The following is a 21,491-nucleotide window of genomic DNA, read 5'->3' on the forward strand; positions in this document are numbered from 1 at the left end:
ATATATCTTACTTCTCATATAATAAGAAAATTAAAATACAAAAAATAAGAGACATAAATCTTATCCTTTAAAAAAAAATACAAAAAAGTAAAAGACATAAACTTTTTTTTTTCGTTTTTTTGGGTACAAAAGACATAAACTTTACTTCTCTTTGAAAAGAAAAGTGGAAATCAAATGGAGCCTGGTCATACTCGTGGGACATGCATAGATGCTGAAATTCTTATGATTATAATATGGATGCTGATGTTTTATTTTCTGGGTTTGCGAGCCTACCACTAACCAGCACGGATATTATCCTAATTTTCATTAACCAGTAGTATATGTGTGCCATTTTATAACAAAAAAAAACTAATTTAATTTTCGAGTAAAACCACACGCTTGTATGATTTACAGAGAAATGTTGCTTAGACACATAATATAACATTGTTGATACACACCCGCTAATACACGTGTGTCTCATATCTAACGTGTTTAATTCTACAAGTATAAAAAGCATTATTAAATTTTAATTTGAATACAAGTTTTCAATAATAGATTTTTCGATATACTGGTAACACAATCTTATATATAATTATATCGTTCACTCATATCATAAAACGATATGTCACATAACAAGTGTTTGAGTACACAGAACTTTTTAGTTTTCGAGGGAATTTCACATTAGTAACACTATTCTATTCTCCATGTTGATCATTAAAAATTAGCCAATGTACTGAAAAGCAATAAGATACTGTCTCTTTCGCTACCATTCCTTTCCCTCTAATTATCTTCAATATTATACTACTTTTGTTCGTTAAACTATGTATTTATTTGCACTCCTAAAATTTAAAAAAGCTTCAAACTGGGCCGATAAACAACGGACAAACAGAAAAATAGAAGCAAAAACAAGCCAAAAACTCTCTGCCTCAGCTGGTCCTCCCTTGATTTTTTGGGTCTGGTGTGGTCCTCCTTTGATTTATCTGCTCTATTTCTAGTGTTTAAACAATAAAAGTCGGTAATTATGGGGAAATTTATAATTTATGTTCTCTCTGAGTCTTTTAGTGGAGGGGATTAAATTTATATAATTCCAACCTGGGTTTTTCACTTTGCAACGAATCCTTTGACCCTCCTTGTATTGGAGGGAGCAGAATAATCATAGTTCATTAGCGCTAAAGTATCCCCAAAACTCAACCCAATTTCTTGGAATTTAATTCCTCTGATTTTTTTTTTCCGGCAGATCAGAGCAGCAATGGAGTGGGACTTCAAGGACAGCGACCTTGATGCTCTGGTGGGGTCCAGCATCTCACAACCCCAGATGAAGAATCGACCAGCTGAATCTCTAGGATTGGAATTCAAGAAATTGCAGGAGGATTCAATAAAGCTCTCATCGTCGAGAAGGATTAATGGCAGTAAGAATGGAAGTGATCATCTGAAAGTTCTATGCTTGGTCGACGATTGCAGGGCGGACCTCAGCCGTTGTCGGGAATATCATCGGCGGCACAGAGTCTGCGAGCTCCACTCCAAGACCCCTGTTGTCGTCGTAAAGGGAGAACAGAAACGATTCTGCCAGCAGTGCAGCAGGTGCATATATATATTATCAGTTCACCATGCTTAATTAATTGTTTTTTGTAAAAAATACAATCTAATTGTTTTATTTAAATTTGATAGCAAGGGTATGTTTTAGATTACTTTTGTCATGGGTAAAAGCAAATTTTTAAAATTTAAAAACCCAACTACATGGGAATTTTTTTTTGAAAACTCTGACTGCATGTGAGGAAAAAATTAAAAGCTGTCGTAGACATACTTTCTGGAAAAGTATTGGATTTTTAATAAAAGTTTCTACATGTTTGTAACAATGACACTTATATAGAAGTTTTTAAGAAAAGCAGTCTCAAACGAGAATAATTCATTGAGTGAGGTTCAAGGCTTGAAGCTAGCTATGTGATGAGGTATCTTTCTAAAATGAATTCTCGTATGCCTTTTCATTGTTTTATATATATTGTCTGCTAGGTTTTTTGGAAAATTGACTAAGAAAGAAGCTACCTTCGTTTTCAGTTTGAGTCACAATATTTAGATGTGATTGTAGAGTCCATTCTCTGGTGGAGTTTGACGATGGGAAGAAGAGCTGCAGAAAACGTCTCAATGGACACAACCAGCGCCGGCGGAAACCTAAACCGGAATCCTTCTATTTCAGTTCCCACAACTTCTTCCCCACCTACAAGGGTATGGAGTCCATGCACCAAATCACTTGAATTGTTTAATTAGGACTAGTTAACTATGTTTTTTTGGCTGTCTTCAGTTTTGATAGATACTTTCAGAATTGGATTTATTTTGCTAAATTGTGATTAACTCTTGGTTTAGAACAAAAGGGAATTGAGACTTGAGAGAACTGACACACCGTTCTTATAACAGAACAGATTATTGGCATCATTTATCGACAAGTTATCGATACGATATCCACTGAGACATTGTGCACACAGAATCGTTATTTTTTTCATTCATTTGGTAATCATTATTAATGATCATTGCCTCGTGGGATTGTTATTTATGCCTCTCTATTTCTTAACTAACATTCAGGTACGAGAATCCTGCAATTTAGTAATCCACAAGTATGTGCAACAACTAATTTGAGATGTATGTGGCCTGTGGAGGATAAAAAAGGAGCAGAATCCATGCATTCCAACCGCCACCACCAGTGGCTGCGTGCTACTGACGAGCCAAAGCCTCCCAATTCCTTCAACGGAGCAGGACACGAACCTTTTATTTTCTTGCAAGCAAGTGACCCTAAAGCCGCTGCAGGCAACCGAGCAGCCCCTCAAGCTTTCACGTGCCAGCAGCAGCCGCTTCCAATAACTGCTGCTGCTGGCTCGCCAAAAAGCACAAGGGGTTGTGCTCTCTATCTTCTGTCATCACATCCAACACAAAATCCAGTTACTGGCCTAAACCACTTGGCTCGGTCCACTGTCACCACTACTCATCCAGGTCAGATCCTCGACCCGATACTTCAGATGAACCGCGGTTTCTCTGAATTCTCATGCTCACATGATGAGGAGGACCGGACTGTAATTCCAGAAATGATGTTTCTTCCGGGGCCTGATGGCTTTTCGAACAACTGAGTGCAAATGCTTCCAATTTTACTGGAGTAGCTTGTGTTTTTGGTACTTTACTAGTTTCTCTGATGTTGATTAATAATCTGGGAGAAGTCAACTGTAGAAGACTCCCAACCATTTGATAGCTTCGAAGTATTTGTGTTTTGTGGAAACAAAAAATTATTTGCTTTGAATTATTTGTGTTTTATGGAAACGAAATTTTTTGTTTCTTCCATTTGATTTCCAAACGAGGAGATGAAAAGTTAGTTTGATTTGTGCTTGATTACATACATATGTAAATCAAACTTTGTGGAGTGAAGGTTGATGATATTTGGAATTTTCGACGTACTCCTTTTCTCTAACCCGAGCAGAATAGCATATTTATTCCTTGAATGTGACCACACTCTTTAATATGAACACCGTGTTTATTTCTAGAATTTAAATTGAATAAATCAAAAGAAAATCAAATGAAGAAAATAAAGAGCGTCAAAAAAGCAAAAATGTAGTGCCGAAGTTATATTCCCATGATATCCCACTACGGTTTCCTCTCTTGTTATGGAAAAGCAATATCATCCCATGGTTGAGGCAGGAATTCAAAGAGTTATTGACTTCAAACTAAGCAATCATCTTGAATGACGTCTGAAAAGCAATTGCTGCCAAACGATCCCAACTATAGTCAAATTAATCATTACAAAAGAGCGTGGTAACATTTTTGCTGTGGCCTTTTTCCTCTGTGGAATACATTGTGTTTCAACATGGGATGTGATATCCACACATCATTTTTTACTTCTTTCATACCCTTTTAATTTTTGGCCGTTGGATTAGATGAATTGAAGAATATCAAATGACATAAATTAATAAGGTGTGTGTAATAAGTAAGGGGTATGTGGATAGCACACCCCTTTCAACATTTTCATTACAAAAGGCCGAAAACTAAGGGAAAAGGGAGAAAGCCCAAAACTTTGACAAAATGCACTCTCCTTTAGTCAGCTTACATAGAGGGAAATTTAGTGTTGTCCAATTTGAGTAATTCTCACACTGGTAAGTGTTGTGCCTTGGCCTGTTGTTTGTGCGGAATCGAGATTTAGATTACAACCTCACAAAATCATTCACAGTTGTATAGAATAAAATACAATAACTAAAGACATCGAGAAATTTACGAAGTTTGGAAAAAACCTACCTACGTCTCCAGAGAGATATTGCTCTTCACTATGGTACCGTTTGGTACGCAGACGGGACGGAACAGGACGGGACGGGACGGGATGAGACGGGATGGAACAGAACGAAATAGAGGTTCGTGTTATGTTTGGTATGCATATGACGGAACGGTTCAGATTTCGTGTTAAATGACTAACTTAGCCTTGTTTGTACACCTTCTTCCCTCCGACCCACCAAACTGTTTCACTCTCTCTCCCCAACCTCCCTCTCCAAATCAGGCGACTCCGTCCTAATCTAATGGTCCGGCATCGACTCGCCCTCCCGACTCGACTGGCTCAGCATCTACTCGCCCCCTTCCTCCCACCACGACAACTTTATAGACTATAAAGTTCCTCTCATCCGCCCCCATATGGAAATCTGGGTCGGGCTCCATTTCTCTCCCTCTGGTCAATCTTTAATTGAACTACTCCTTCTGGATTTTCCGCTAGAACGAGTCCGAGGTCGACCCCAACCACCTCGACCAGGACCACAACCCCCTCCCCGGCATCGCCCACCTGCTCGCCACCTCAGATGACGAGCTTAGCTTCGAATCGGGTCGTGTTCCGGATCAGATCCACCTCGCTTACACGGACGAAGATGACGAGATGCGGGTCATGTTCCTGACGCCAGACAGCGCCGTAGAAGAAGAGGGTTTGTTATGGTGACGTTGTCGTCGTCGGATGGGTTTGCTGGGATTGGGTTAGCAGTTGGGTTACTGGGTTTGTGGTGGAGGAAGATGAGGGCTACGGGAGAGACAAGGGTAGAAGAGAGAGAGGTTACGGGAGAGAAAGAGAGGTAGACAATGTAATTAATGAAAAATAAGATGGGTATTGTTGTAAAAAAAATATATAATTTTGTGTCCCACGGGATGGAAATACCCGTTCCAGTAGGGAGGGGGAACCAAAATCTAACCCATTTTCGTTCCGTGGGACGCGCGTTCCACGTAATTTTAGCGCACCAAACGTGGGACGGAACGCGTCCGTCCCACTCTGTTCCGTCTCATCCCACGTACCAAACGCACCCATGAGAATAACAGTACAAGTTACACATGAGTAAAATCGACATAATCCAATCCCAAATCTCTTGTACACCTACTCACATAATTTTTTCAAGAACCTCACTCTACCACAAGAGTTCTTTCACTAGAAGATCTTTTCACTCTAGTTCTCTTGATTTTCTCTCAACCCATGTTCAACCTTTCCCATGGGAGAGCCGAATGCTCTCCACCTTGGATAATTCTCTGATGCTTACCCTGTCACTCGGCAAGCCTAATGCACAAATATTGCATGCTAGTTATAGGCATTGTTGGAAGTTTTGAGACTCTTGTCCCACATTGGGAAAAACAAGATTCCCAATGGTCTTTATATAGATTTAATGTTTTAGTCTAGTAATTACAACCTGGGCCATTTGGAAATGGATTGAAGGCTTGGGCCTTATGGTTGTGTGGATTATGCTTGTATAATATAGCCTAAATACAATTGATATTAATTAATCAAGACAAGGGCCTTGGGGCCTTGGAATTTAAAATTAATCTGATTCATTAATTTTAATTTTCGGATTAAGTTTTAATTAATTTATTAATTAAAAACATTTTGATTAAAAGACACAGCTCTTAGAAAGAGTTGTGTACCTTCAAATACACTGAACAGGTATTTGAAAGGGTGTGAAACAGCCTATATATATCTGCAATCACAATTTCCAAATGGATCATCTTTTCTTGCTCTTTCCTTCTGTACGAATTTTCGAGAGAGTAAACACACAAAAAGTAAATTCGCTAGAGTTCTAGAATCCAGTGTGGATTGTAGAATTAGGTAGTTGAATCCTGATCAAGCAGACGTTATAGAACCACAAGCACAGGAGTGGGACGAAAATATTGTTCAAATGACATAGCTTTTACGCTAGCCTCTACCTTTTATAATCAAGTTAGTAACATTAATTTCTGTATTTATTGTGTAATTTTCGTTTTGTATAGCAAATATATTTTGGTTAATAAAATATTAGAATTATTGTTATTTTTGTTTATTTTTGAATTGTTCTCCAATAATCTTCGAACAATATGGAACAATCAGGAACTAAACCTCATTATGAGAAGCCTGAGAAATTTAAGGGCGGAGATTTCAAAAGATGGCAGCAGAAGATGTTGTTTTATTTGACAACACTGAACTTGGCTAATGTTTTGCGTGAAACTGAGCCTACTGCAGATGGAGAAAATATATTTTCTGCAGAAACTTTAACGGCCATTGATGCCTGGAAACATAATGATTTCCTCTGCAGAAACTATATTCTCAATGCATTAGATGATTCGTTGTATGATGTCTATGTGGCATTCAAAACAGCCAAGGAACTTTGGGAATCACTTGAGAAAAAATATAAAACCGAGGATGCTGGTTCAAAGAAATTTGTCGTGGGCAAATTTTTGGACTACAAAATGGTGGATTCCAAGTCTGTTGTCTCTCAAACTGAAGATCTCCAGAAATCATCCATGACATTCATGTTGAAGGGATGGTAATCAATGAGTCTTTCCAAGTGGCGTCCATTATAGAAAAATTGCCACCTTCTTGGAAAGAATTCAAGAGTTATCTTAAGCACAAACGTAAAGCGATGACTGTTGAGGATCTCATTGTAAGGCTGAGAATTGAGGAAGATAATAGAAAGAATGAAAAGGGTATGGTTTTGAGTATGAAAGCCAAGACGAATGTTGTTGAAGGAAGTTCATCAAAGCAAAGGTCGAAATTCCAGAAAACTAAGAAGAAGGAAAGCCACTTTATCCCTGGTGCGAAAGGCAAAGACTTCAAGAAAATCAAGGGAAGTTGCTGGGTTTGTGGAAAGCAAGGCCATAGGGCTCAAGAATGTCGCCATCGAAGGGATCAAGGTCCTGGAAATCAAGGCAACAACAACCGCGCAAACCTGATTGAAAACAATGTGGATGCACTGGCTGTAATGATTTCTGAAATCAACCTTGTATCTGACCACGCTGATTGGTGGATAGATACCGGTGCAACTGGCCATGTATGTGGTGACAGAAATATGTTCTCTTCGTACCAGAAAATCGAGGGAAACGAACAGCTGTTTATGGGAAATGCATCCGCATCTGTTGTGGCTGAAATAGGGAAGTATGTTCTGAATTCCACTTCTGGAAAGGAATTAACCCTTCTTGACGTGCTGCATGTCCCCGATAAATGGAAGAATCTTGTTTCTGGTCCTATCCTTGGTAATAAGGGATTCAAACTAGTTTTTGAGTCCAATAAGTTTGTATATACTAAAGGGGGAATGTTTGTAAGGAAGGGTTACCTTGCTGATAGATTATTCAAACTAAATGTACTTGCTAATGCTATGAATGAAATAAATAATGTTTCTGCTTATATTGTTAATTCGTCTAATTTATGGCACTCTATGTTAGGACATGTAAATTTTCATTCTCTTTTTAGAATGCATAATTTAGGTTTGATGCCCAAAATTGATTATCTAGATAATGTTAAATGTGAAACTTGTATAGAATCGAAATTTGCAAGTCAAAGCTTTAAATCAGTGCATGAAAAATCCAATAATTTGTTAAATTTAATTCATAGTGACTTGTGTGATTTTAGATCATATCCAACTCGTGGTGGAAAGAACTATTATGTAACATTTATAGATGATTTCAGTAGGTATTGTTATGTTTATTTACTTCATAGCAAATATGAGACCTTGGATATGTTTAAGACATATAAGGCAGAAGTTGAAAATCATACATGGGAATTAGTCGATTTGCCCCTGGCAATAAGCCAATTGGGTACAAATGGATCTTTAAGAAGAAATTAAAACCAAATGGTACAATTGACAAATATAAGGCTCGTTTGGTAGCTAAAGGATACCGTAAAAAACATGGTTTGGATTTCTTTGATACATACTCACCTGTAACGAGAATTACTTCAATAAGACTATTGATTGCTATAGCTGCACTCCATAACATGGAAATACATCAAATGGATGTAAAGACTGCGTTCTTAAATGGAGACTTAGATGAGGAAATATATATGGAACAACCCGAGGGGTTTGTAGTTAAAGGTAAAGAACACAAAGTGTGTAAACTTGTGAAATCACTATATGGGCTTAAACAAGCTCCAACGCAATGGCATGAAAAATTTGACCATGTTATGATCACACACGGTTTTAAGATAAATGAGTGTGATAAGTGTGTCTACACAAAAACTCAAAATAATGCTTGCGTTATGTTGTGTTTATATGTAGATGATATGCTTATAATGGGAATTAACAAAGAGATAAAAAAATTGGACCAAGAAGATATTGAAATCAAAATTCGATATGAAAGATCTTGGACTAGCTGATGTGATTCTTGGTGTAAAAATAAAAAGAAACCAAGAAGGATATATTTTTACTCAGTCCCATTATATAGAAGCTACACTTAGGAAATATGGTCATTTGGAAAGTAAAGATGCAATTACTCCTTTTGATGCCAATAGCAAACTTAAGAAAAATAAAGGTGATGCTATATCTCAACGTGAATACTCACAAGTTATTGGAAGCCTTATGTACATTATGAACTGTACAAGGCCTGATATAGCATACTCCGTAAGTAGACTGCGTAGATAGACATGCAATTATGGGCATGATCATTGGGAAGCTTTAATTCGAGTTTTGAGATACTTAAAGCATACAATGAATTATGGATTGCATTATACGAGGTATCCTCCTGTGCTTGAAGGATTTACTGATGCGAATTGGATATCGGATAGTACTGATACGAAATCCACAAGTGGATATGTATTTACTTTGGGAGGAGCAGCAATATCTTGGAAATCTTCCAAACAAACATGCATAGCCCGATCAACTATGGAATCGGAATTTATAGCTCTAGATATGGCTGGAGGAGAAGCTGAGTGGCTAAGAGATTTTTTGGAAGATGTTCCCATATGGCCTAAACCTGCAACGGCAATATGTATACACTGTGATAGTTTAGCTGCACAATATCGAGCTAAAAATAGTGTATACAATGGGAAGTCTAGACAAATTAGACGAAGGCATAATACAATAAAGCAATGGTTCTCTAGTGGTGTAATTTCTATTGACTATGTTAAGTCAAAAGATAATATTGCGGATCCGCTTACTAAAGGCTTATCTAGAGAGCAAGTTAAGCATACATCGAGGGGAATGGGTTTAAGGCCAATAGAGTAAAATGAAATTGCTAAACGGAAGCCTAAACTTAGTTGATTGGAGATCCCATGGTCTAGGTTTAATAGGCAAACTGGTTTGGCTAGATTCAAGAAGAAACACACTTACATACCCATTCCTATGATGGAAGAAGTGTGGTGACTGCTGATGGTATATGATACATTAGTTTAATGATATTGGTACTTGTAAATCAAGTAGAATAGTAGCAGCCTATTCATAATCAATATCACCTATATGATAGTAAATGTGGGGTCGCATTTATGAGAATTACATGACTACATTCTCTAAAGCTCTCATGAATCTAGGATTTGTTCAGGACCAAAATGAACACAAACGTATGATTTTGCGATGTGTTGGTGTGACATATGTTTTGCTTATTGTCTTGGTTTACTGCGGAGATGAACAGTTCAAGATTTTATATTCACTGCGTCCTCTAGTAAATCCGATAAGTATATACTAAGGTAGGTTTAAGTCCAAAAGACACATTTCCCGATGTATGTCACATCCATTGTCTACTCTTGTGTCTCAGTTTCTCTATGACCAAATAGTTGTCTCAAAATGTGGGGTATTGTTGGAAGTTTTGAGACTCTTGTCCCACATTGGGGAAAACAAGATTCCCAAGGGCCTTTATATAGATTTAATGCTTAGTCTAGTAATTACAACATAGGCCATTTGGAAATGGATTGAAGGCTTGGGCCTTATGGTTGTGTGGATTAAGCTTGTATAATATAGCATAAATACAATTAATATTAATTAATCAAGACAAGGGCCTTGGGGCCTTGGAATTTAAAATTAATCTGATTCATTAATTTTAATTTTCGGATTAAGTTTTTAATTAATTTATTAATTAAAAACATTTTGATTAAAAGACACAGCTCTTAGAAAGAGTTGTGTACCTTCAAATACACTGAACAAGTATTTGAAAGGGTGTGAAACATCCTATATATTTGCAATCACAGTTTCCAAATGGATTATCTTTTCTTGCTCTTTCTTTCTGTACGAATTTTCTAGAGAGTAAACACACAAAAAGCAAATTCGCTAGAGTTCTAGAATCCAGTGCGGATTGTAGAATTAGGTAGTTGAATCCTGGTCGAGCAAATGTTATAGAACCACAAGCACATGAGTGGGACGAAAATACTGTTCGAAGGACATAGCTTTTACGCTAGCCTCTACCTTCTGTAATCAAATTAGTAACATTAATTTCTGTATTTATTGTGTAATTTTCTTTTTGTATAGCAAGTATATTTTGGTTAATAAAATATTAGAATTTCTGTTATTTTTGTTTATTTCTGAATTGTTCTCCAACAGGCATAAACTAACAACTATGCCAACAATCAAGACAAAAAAGTCTTGAGTTCACATGGCATATTCAACACCTAGCCTACCTAGCATGCAACCCTTTTCTCTCTTTGCTATGTAATGCATAGAAGAGAAAGCATGCACAATTGCATGCAACAGACTTTGCACCCCACAAAGTCAAGACATGCTTCCAACTTTCTTTGTGGTAGTGATAATGTCTTTTCTTGAACGAAGACTTCCTTGCCACAACTGATAGCGTTCACATGGTCTTCACTTGTTGTCAACACAACTCATAATTACTCACGAGTGTATGAGCCAAACACAAACTGTTCGTGGCAGGAATTTCCGTCGGGGATGTTTCCTGGCCGACAAGCACACAGCTCCCCTGGAGGTTGGCGCCGGTTGAGGGCTGCTGTCGGGCTTCTGCTTCGCTGTCGGGCGTTGTCGGGCAAGTCTCGTCGGGCAAGGCTGAAAGAGAAGGACAACGTTAACTTTGAGAGGTGCCTTTGTGGGGCCTTAGGTGTAGGCCTTGAGGCTCACAATCAAGGTTAACATTTAGGTGCTCAGGCGTGCCACTGCCATCTTTAGCATGGCAGATGTAAAATAGCAGTCGTGCTTTAGTTGTATGTATGTATGTATCTAAGAAACCGTGTTAGTTATAACAAGTGCCTTTGTGGGGCCTTAGGTGTAGGCCTTGAGGCTTCCCATAAATAACTAAACTAGTGCTCGAACGCATCATATTCATTCTCGTGATTGTAGGAGTTTTCTAACTATTATACTTCTGATTACCCGAATCCAAGAAGTAGGATGAACCCAAATATGTGCCTTTGTGGGGCCTTAGGTGTAGGCCTTGAGGCTTCCCATCAGAGTTCATTCTTATAATTAGACTCTTTAGGTCGCTGAATGGAATGAATCCAAATGGATGCCTTTGTGGGGCCTTAGGTGTAGGCCTTGAGGCTTTCCATTAGAATCCATCCATGCTCAAGCGTTCTATGATAATCATGGCATAATAGAAAGAAAACTAGAAGGTAGGTTGATTACTTGCGCCCCAAGTAACTTCGGACTTCTCGTTTATCAAGGACTGTCGTGGATGGGTTAAGTCCACATAAGGTTCTTTTTTATGCCTTGAGGCCAAGGACTTTTAACTGATCAGATTTACATGCCCGAGGGCTTAGAACTTGGATCTGGTTTGAACACTGACGATATATTCAAATCGGATTCAAGTACTGAGAAAGCCTCTTAATAATCATGTTGCTAGAAATAACTTGCATATAACTGGAAGTATACAACATATTGAAAAGACAAAACTAAAGCAAAGAAGGTCGGGCAAGGTTAAACCTTATCGGGTAAGGTTGCTCGTCTTGCAGGTCCCTATCTTTGTAGTTTTGTCAAAGGTCTGAAAGCTTAGAGGGGTAGAGAGAGAGAGATTACAAAAGATGAATCAATACTACAGCGAGGTTGAACAAGGTAGCAGAGCTATTACAAAAGGTTGAAGAGAGGGTTATCCCGAAAGGGATAGAGGTTTATCCCGAAAGGGATGAAGGCTGACTACAGCTTTGTTTTGAAGGCAAATCTGGCTTTGAGCAGAGTTTGTGCTTGCATTTGTTTGTTTGATTGAGTGTCCTTAATCCTTGATTTTCTTTCTTCTTATATAGACAACTCGACTTGGCCTTTGGTAGCAGCAGCTTTGCCCGAATGCGGTTTAAGGGTGATGACTCATCAGCTATTTTACATGTAATGCCACCATAAAGTACTTTATGGGCTGTGTAGCTGACCAGCCTACACCACTTGGCCTTTGGGTAGGTAAGCAAGTGGTCTTCATGAGCTGCATCAAGTCAGAAAAGGCCTTCTCCTGCCTTCTGGGCTTCGACTGGGCTTCGGCTATCTTCCCTTTCGGGCCTCCTTTTGGGCCAACTCCTTTCTTGAGCCCAAAGTTCAAGTTTTGATCCAAACACAAACACTGGTAAGGCCATTGTGAGTCCAGTAAAAATGATATTATATGGTTTTCATGCTTTGAGAAAGGTGCATTTTGAATAACATCGTGGTTGGTGGACACCCCTAATCAAGTTTTTTCTCGCTTCCATGCTAATATAGAAGATTTTGAGTAAATTAATATGAGATCCTATCTTGGGGACATTTCACGTTGTTATGGCCTTTGAATTGGGACAGTTGAATTCCTTAACGATTGAGAATTCCAAAAAGTGCAAAAGAAATATCTGTTGTCATGTTAAGGTAATCACTCATAAATTAGCTTAATTTATAAATTTTGGTTCAATTTCTTTAGAAATTTGTTTTTTGTTACAATCGGCTTCGAATTTTGAGACAACTACTGTAAAAATACTGTAAGTGGTGAATTAATATGATGGATACAGTATTTTTCTTCAACTTGCTGTAACCCAAGTTCAAAGTCTCTCATCACCGCTTTGAAAACCCACGAACACAAAAGTTGTGGATGCAACGCAATTACACCAATTTATCAGTTCCTGAATATATTTGATCACTTTACGCATAAAAAATTTTAAAATTCGAAACGAGAACATAGTAAGAGTCAAAGACTGGGAGGGAGGAAGGCCTTACATTATTAGTACGTAATTTTTCTTTTTGGAAGAAGAAGAGAAGATAGCAAAACAAAGCAAACATGGAAAATATACAAGAATTCCAGCAAGCACTGATAAATCAACTTGTATATAGAGAGGGAAAGGAATAGGAGACTTTTCAATCAGGTCGAAATAGAATATCTTATCCGCGAAATTAAAAGTTGAGAAATGTGGAAGCTTTTATCATAGAGAGCACATGTCTGAGTAAAGCAAAGCATCCCCATTTTACAAGTACCTTAACCACAGCTTGATCCATCATATCCTAAAGTATACATCATAAGATCAGATTCTCCTCTTTCTATTTCATTAACCTCCAAAATACAACTAATAGGAATGGGCGGAATCAGGATCTAGTGTGGGTTGGGGGAGGACGTAGGGGTCTTAGTGTGGCTTCGCCACTGTATATAGAGATAGTATATCTTTTTGTACATATATGGTGAATACATGGTCTTTACTACAATGCTCATATCTTTATTCTGATTTTGCTACAGTAGAACGAAATTCTTGCTAAGTAAGGGCTCGTATATATACAATTTATATTTGGGAATTTTAAGAAAAAAAACTCCTAGTTCACTTTAACGAAAAATCATATTTTTACACTAAAAAGTCAATCCTAGTACAATTCACTTTACCTTTTATTTTGTCTTTATTGTTAGAACTTAAAGTTTTCATACCCTTTTCATTAGTTTTCCTTTTATTTATCTTCATACTTCAGTACGTATTATTAAGATCGTGTGTGTGTATCATGTGTCTGAGTTTTAATTCTCTCTATTTGCTATATGAAAAGCAAAGAAATCTGAATCTCATCATATATCTGATGAAAGTGGATAGATCGAGGTGCTAGAGTACTTTGAAAAAGACACCGTTCTTATCCCACCAAATATATGCCCCCTGCAAGTTTGACAGCTTAGGTTTTTTTTTTCCCTTTTCTTTTTCATGAAATTATGCTTGCTCTTCACTTCTCTAGCACCATATGCCACGACCCAAGTACACAAACAAGAAGCATGAGATACTGTCTAGTGCCTGCTAGCTACCACTATATACTAATATACATATATTCTCTCCGTAAATCTGTGATGACGAGGACGATCGGTTGCACGATATTTTCCATGGTCAGTTTCTTGAAAATTGATCTGCAACACATGCACGATCGATCATTATTCTTTCGAGCACTTATTCTTTTTGGAGACGTACGTATAATCTATGTGGTTATCCTCATGGATCAAGCAACGAAAAGTTGATTAAAATACTTCTTTTTAAAACTTGGTGAATCATCAGGATATGCAAATTAATCATCTAATTAATACACTATCAAAAACATGTCCTTACATGGACTAATAGCCAGAGCCGGTCTAGAGATTTTTGAGGCCCGAGGCGACGCTAAAAAATATGCCTTAACTTCACATAAGAAAAATATTTATTTTCACATAAATGACATCGATAAAATTATATTTAGAAAAACATTTCGAACTCAATAATTTTGAAACACAGAAATACTAATTTATTTTGTATCAAGAGAAGGAAACCAAAAAACTCTTGGCTTCCAAGTAGATAAATGAGTTTTGTTTTTCATCTTAACTTTTAAAGTGTTTTTGTATAAATCGTGAGATGTTTTTTCTTATTTACTAACCTTGTCAATATGGGACTAAAAAAATAATAATGTTTTCGAGTCTTTAATTGATATGTATAAGTAATGAATGGGCACTAAATTAAACCTTATAATGACATGTCATATGATTTGTAAATTTGCTCTAAAAATTTGGTCTACGCATTACTGTTTGTTGAATATTAGACTTGAATTTGAATGAATATTTAAAAATAGCAACCCATATAGCTACTAGCTAGTAACTAAAAATAAATTAACAACCAAACAAAAATTTGTTAAAATTGAAAAGAATAAACACGCACATAGCATTTCAAACTTAGGACCTCTCGTTAATTTTAAACAAAAAAATTGTAAAAATTGAAAAGTAAATAAACACACGTGGTGTCTTGAACCCAAGACCTTCTCATTAATTTCAAATTACAAAACCACTACTTATAGTTAAATTCTTTTGTCATTAAACCAACCTTTTTAAAATTTATACTCTTATAAAAACATATATAAACTGAATAATTTTGGTGCCCCTAATTTTTTTGGGTCCTGGACGGTCGCCCTGCCTGCAATGGGCCTGGGCCGGTCCTGCTAATAGCAATAAGTTAGCTAGTGGGAGAAGCATATAATTCTTGCTTAATTCTCTAAAATGGCACATTTAAATGTAGGACAATATGTGGCCTCTCTCTATAAGTTCTTGATTAATTAGTTTTTAACTGATTCTGTTATCTTTATATATTCTAACGCTTACTTATTAGTTTATTACTGTGCAGCCTAACTCTTGCCAAGCTGCCTAAACTCCCCAACCAATGTGAAGGATACAATTAATCAAACAATAATTATTGGCTCTAGAAGTATAATTGTTGAAATTAATCTGACGTTGGAAAGTTGACAATACAAATTGCAATAGATAATACATGGTGTTATTCTAATTGTACCGGGAAGTTTTATGATAAAACCCAATTTCGACTGAGCTAGCATGTGGATAAGTTGTGGATGATATTGTGTTGGACTATTACTCCGTCTCTTTGATATTTGACTATAATTAAAGAGAAAATTCTCATATCTTATAAAGTATTTGTTAACTGATTAGTATTGATCCATACATCGGAAGGAATGGAACAATTACATATTAAAGATGATTCTTCCAGATATTTAGTAGAAGGACCACGATATATACTACCTGATCGATCATGTCTATCTGCACTAATTTCAACTTGATCAGCAACTTTTTCCAACATAAAAAAGGAAAAACAATGTTTACCCCACCCAAAAATGTTATATATAAAGACCCCTCAGTCGTTGCACTACAACATAGATACTTTCTCTAACACATTTGATAGAGCTACATTGCAACAAGAAGGAGTCAGAATACGACTAATGGAGTCGAATCGCAAACGCAGAGGTTTCATGAAGGGCAAGTTGATGCCGTTCTACCGAGCTGCAAAACCTAATTCGACAACAAGTATGCAATATAGTAGCATGGCCATGGCCAGCAGCAAGGTTAAGCCGAGCCAGGCCACTCCTTCGCCAGCTTACTCTGGGTTTATGGTCCACGGCCAGGATTATGTGATTGCAGCAGCTCAGCCTAAGCAGAAGGTTTCATTTATTGTTCCGTCAGACGCTACAGATCATCATACCAAAAACAGCCTCATTAAGCAGCAGTTTGATCACTACGGCGCAGGTGACGAGAGTGTCGATATGAAGGCTGCCAGCTATATTTCCTCGGTTCAAGAACGTTTCAAGCTCGAACGGATCAACTCTTGATCACAAGGAGGAATAATCAAGAAGTTTCCAATACCCGTACGATCCCTCACGCAATATGTATAATTACCATATGTTCGATCTCGTAATAAAAATCTATAAACATGATTTATTATTTGTGTCGAGAGATCGAATCAAGACCGTATGTACGTGCTTTTCATTTGTTTAAATATATGTGTATCACTATATTTAAAAGCTACTTAGGAGCATGGCATAAAACTGAGTCAGTACTGCATGCATGCATGATTAATACGATGTTCGAATCAACGGTCAATTTGTAATAATTGATTTCATCTATGCACCTGATCTTAATTAACTAGTTATCACAGTCTTCATCACAAGCACGAAATCAAAATATATGCACAGCCCAAATTTAGATGAGTGCTGTGTACATTTTGAATTTGGTGATTAATGATGTGGATTTAGTCAAATTCTAATTCCTGGATAGATCAGCTGCAGAATAAATAAATAAAAGTAGTGTACGCTTTCTTCAGTACGTTGGAGGGTTTCAAATCCTAAATCATCGTACATTTTCGAATAATGCATGGCAACATAAAAAAATAAAAAAAAATAAAAAAAAAAGGAACTAGACTTTCATTCAAACTAGAAGTGAAAAGCTTATTAGAATTTAGGACATATCTGAATTATTGCGTGAAAACTTAATACATAAAAATGAAAAATCAGGAGCTCGACAGAATTTTTTATTGAAGTTTTAAAATTCTTAGTTGAAAAGTTAATAGGTGAAAATGAAACATCGTAATGATTTGTTTTCTTTACTTTTGCTTTTTCTTTCTAAAGTGGAATTAAGAATCCTGTTTAGGGTGTGGATCCTACCCATACAATTTGAGGTAAAAAAAATCTTTTCCCGGTCCTTGGTTTTCATTTTGGTCTTCATGTTAAAAATTTGGCAAATTTGGTCATTGCGTCACTCTTATTGGTAATCTTGATTTCTTTTGCCTAACTAGTAGAATAATAATATAAATGGGTTAAATAGTTAATAATTAGGAGAGAATCGATGTGGATAAATGTGCATCAGGATGCATAAACATAATCGTTTTTGCCTAAATCAATGTTATTTATTCTAAATTGTGCTCATACGTATGCGGCACGTAAGCACATTAATATTACTGAATTGGGCAAAACAATCAAAATAATAAATACGAACACTAAAACACAAGGATTAAATTGACGATTGAAAACACAAATTTTCAAGTTAAAAATTCGACCAGAACACAAAGATCACACACAACTTAAAAATCCCAACTTGTATGAAAAAGAATATACATCGATGAACAAGGTAACTTCCACAATCGAAAAAAAAGAGATACATATTTACCACTGTTTTAAAAATCCCGCTTAGGCACTAGGCAGCTGGCCATTGCCCTGTTTGATCTCCAAGCATTTGAAAATTAAGAAATTGCGCCTAAACTCACCTAGGTCGTGACACTAACTTAAACAAAACCTTGATTATTTTCATTTTGTTTTTATCTTTTCAATAAATTGTAAGAGACTTGTTAAATACTTTTGATGAACACTCATTATGTGCTTCTTCCCCATGTTTTCAGTATTTTCTAATACTTTATAATCGATATGTCATTTTACTTTGCAATTTATGTATTCCAATACAATTATATAATTTTTAAGTATAACTAGATATTTATATATGTCATGTATAAGAATTAAAAATCCGCCTAGGCGGCTAGACCCCAGCTCACCTTCCGCCTAGCGTCTAACGTCTTTTAAAAACTTGATATATATTTACAGAACGAATTAGCTTATTCACTTTTAGTTAGTTCAATCAAAGCAACCAAAACCTTGAAGACGGAACATACCTATTATTTTATCAATGAAATGGAGAACCGGCCGGTAGCGGACCGCAGCTTATCACCGTGGCCGATCGAATAAGCTGCTAGAACATGCAGCACGTACTTTTCAATCAAATGCAACTTATTACGATTCAAGCTCTGTGATTTCCAGCTATGTTGGTGCTCAAAGTTGATGTTAAATTATTGCCTTATTGGTTCACTTTCTAAATACTAGGAGGAGCTACGTCTCGTACCATTTCTGTGAAAGCATACATTCGCGCCAAACATAATATTAGCACGAGGATGGATTTATTAAAAGGACAAAGACACTATCATCAAAACTAATTGGAAACGGAAAGTACTAACCCAATATTCTTAAAAAGTCATGTAGAATTCCTTAATTTTCTGTGAGCACGATGAAGCAAGCCCCTTTTCATAGTGTCAGCAGTGCAACAACCTTGGAGAAATTCCACTCCTAAAAGTCCCATTGGGCTATAGGCAATTAAATTCCCTAAGTGAGCAAGAATTGTCTTTAATGAACAGTAACTGTCTAAATGCATCTTTACCGTTAAACTGATTTTAATTTAGATAATAATAAAATATTCATTGAAAGTATTTGAAAATATTGAAATGTGGTAAAGTGGAAGAACATGATTAGGCATTTATAAATTTAAAAAAAAAAATTGTATTTTTAATTAATTTGTATAATTTTTTAATGTTTTTTTCTTTTTTTCTTTTTAATTTTTTTATTATAATTTCTTAATAGTAGCTGATGTTAGCGTGATGTCACATAACCAGAAGTTGGGCCAGTCAATTTAGGCCTGGGAAGGAGTCAGGCTCCCCTAGTGCTCAATAGATTTGTATGGATTGGAGTTGCTTTTATGAGTTAGACGTGCTAGCTAGTGTTACCTACTTCTTCCACTCTTCAAGTGTGAGGGCTTCGCGTTCTCCAATTGGTTGATCTTAACGTACTAGCCGCTAGTGCATTTCGTATAATGATAACGCTTTCTCTTTCTTAACGCTCCATCCTCCTGTATGGTAAGGAGAAATCATGCGCACGGCTGTGATTTTCAAAATAAGCCATGAGGTTTAAATTCTCATAATGCACCTTGAGGTTTTGAATTTGCATATTTACGCCTTTGTCTCTTTGAATGTCTAAACCTTCATTAAATTGATGAGGTTTTGTGTCAATATTGTGCAAAATATGGCTTACACATTATCTCATATAACATATATTATATAAGAGTCTCACACTCACAAATTCATCAATTTAATAAATTATCATACAATCAATTGAAGTGGAGACAAAAATTGATACAAATACCACAAGGTGCAACATGTGAAAATCAAAACTTCATGATCAATTTTAAAAATTACTCTAAATTTGAAAGATGTAAAATAAAGTTAACCTAACATTTTTCTTTTATGACCTATTTGGTTGAATCTCCGACTAGGTAGAAAATTAGAAAATCGTGAAAATTTTAATTAGAATGAAGTCCAAAATAATGAAAAAAAAATGCTCTCTACTAATATAATGACATAAAAAAATATTTTCCTCTGTTTCGGAAACATTGAAGCATATCTCCAAAATGACCATGGGTCCGAAAACAAATCATGCGATGGTGTATGCCAAATGCTGAGCAAAGCCTTGGTGTACGCCAAATGTTGAGCAACTAGACTGGCACCTGTTAGACATCGTCGGTGGCAGTCCAATCCACCAAAAACTGCAGTCATTGACTCCTGTTTTGCTTTCTCTAAGGACTTAACTTCAGGACTACGTTTTCCCCTTCTCCTTCTTCCTTATTCACTCGTTCCAAATTTCCCCGCAATCGAACGCCAAGTTGGCAAATATCTAAGTTAAAAATTTAAGACTATTCAATATTCCGGAGGATTATAGAAAACCTGATGTATAGAGTTCTTCTATGTGTACTTTACGCAAATAAGTAACGTAGTAGTACAACTTCTTACGCAAAAGAATACGTTTACAAGTAGCTTATGAGTTATAACAACTGTAACATAGTTAGGCCCTCGAAACTTTTATAATATATTGCTGTATTAGACAGCTAAATTTGCATGACTAAATTATAAAGTCGCAATCTAGCTGGTCAAACGCGGCCTCATCGTTAGTACAAGTACCAGTTACAGCTACTTAAAGGATTAAGAATATCCAAGCCCAGTTTGAACAAAAAAAAGCCCAGGAATTGGGGGCCCATTTGAAGGGGTGGGGGTGGAGGGGGGTTTCCCACATATGCCGAAAGGGATGGATTAGGGAAAAGCAGAAAAAAAAATTTGGGTGTGCTGTGTGTCTGTGCAGTGCGAGTGGAGAGAGAAGAGATTTTTCAGTGTCATTAGTATACGAAGTAGTACACTACGTATTATTATATAAATAATAAAATATGTGTGTTAAAAAATTACTAACTTAAAAAATAAAATTACACAACTTACATAAAAAATGTATTGTACAACCTATGTTTCCAGATGAAGGATCGAGGGGAGACAGAGAGAGGCTGTCGTGAAAAGATAGGTCACCCGCACACCCACCACGACCACGACGAAAACCGACGGCCAATTCCAAATGAGGGTAATTTTTCCATATTTGATAATACACGTAAATATGGAAAATGATGTGGACGTGGTTTGATGGGACAAAAGCAAAAGTTTCCTACTGCTTACCCTAGCTGTGGGGCCCCAATTTTACCAAATCAGGACAGAAGAGCATATCTTCGGGTCACCAGGAAATAGTAACTACTATTTATAGAAAATAAATAAATTTAGTTTTACCTAATTTTGGAATCCAAGTGAAGCAATAAGAAACAAAACATACGGAAAGTAGAATTACCCAGATGGGCGTTTGATTGATCGTCCTAAGAACGAAGAATGGATTGAAAATTTAACATGGAGTTGCCTTTTGACTAAGTAGAGATGTGCATAGAGATGTAATTCTTCATTACACGCAAAAAAGAGAGTTACTTTCCAACACAAAGAAGTAAAGGAA

General features: G+C 36.5%; 2 protein-coding genes across 5 annotated transcripts; both read left to right on the forward strand.

Moving 5' to 3' along the window:
- The first annotated feature begins 777 nt into the window (after positions 1-777).
- On the forward strand, positions 778-3,416 carry LOC126612215 (teosinte glume architecture 1-like). 4 transcript variants are annotated; one of them, XM_050280573.1, is made up of 4 exons: positions 778-932; positions 1,217-1,560; positions 2,054-2,202; positions 2,557-3,416. In XM_050280573.1, exons 1-4 carry the CDS (start codon positions 801-803, stop codon positions 3,093-3,095), a joined length of 1,164 nt encoding a protein of 387 aa, XP_050136530.1. In that variant the 5' UTR covers positions 778-800; the 3' UTR covers positions 3,096-3,416. The 4 variants fall into 4 exon arrangements, with proteins under 4 accessions (XP_050136530.1, XP_050136531.1, XP_050136532.1 ...); XM_050280574.1 differs by having other exon boundaries at positions 780-932; positions 2,066-2,202; XM_050280575.1 differs by having other exon boundaries at positions 805-937.
- A 12,820-nt stretch (positions 3,417-16,236) lies between these two features.
- Positions 16,237-16,890, forward strand: LOC126611689 (uncharacterized). Its single transcript, XM_050280068.1, has one exon. It carries the CDS (start codon positions 16,308-16,310, stop codon positions 16,692-16,694), a length of 387 nt encoding a protein of 128 aa, XP_050136025.1. The 5' UTR covers positions 16,237-16,307; the 3' UTR covers positions 16,695-16,890.
- The last annotated feature ends 4,601 nt before the right edge of the window (positions 16,891-21,491 follow it).

Source organism: Malus sylvestris, chromosome 17 (assembly GCF_916048215.2).
Source record: "Malus sylvestris chromosome 17, drMalSylv7.2, whole genome shotgun sequence".
NCBI classification, from domain to species: Eukaryota; Viridiplantae; Streptophyta; class Magnoliopsida; order Rosales; family Rosaceae; genus Malus; species Malus sylvestris.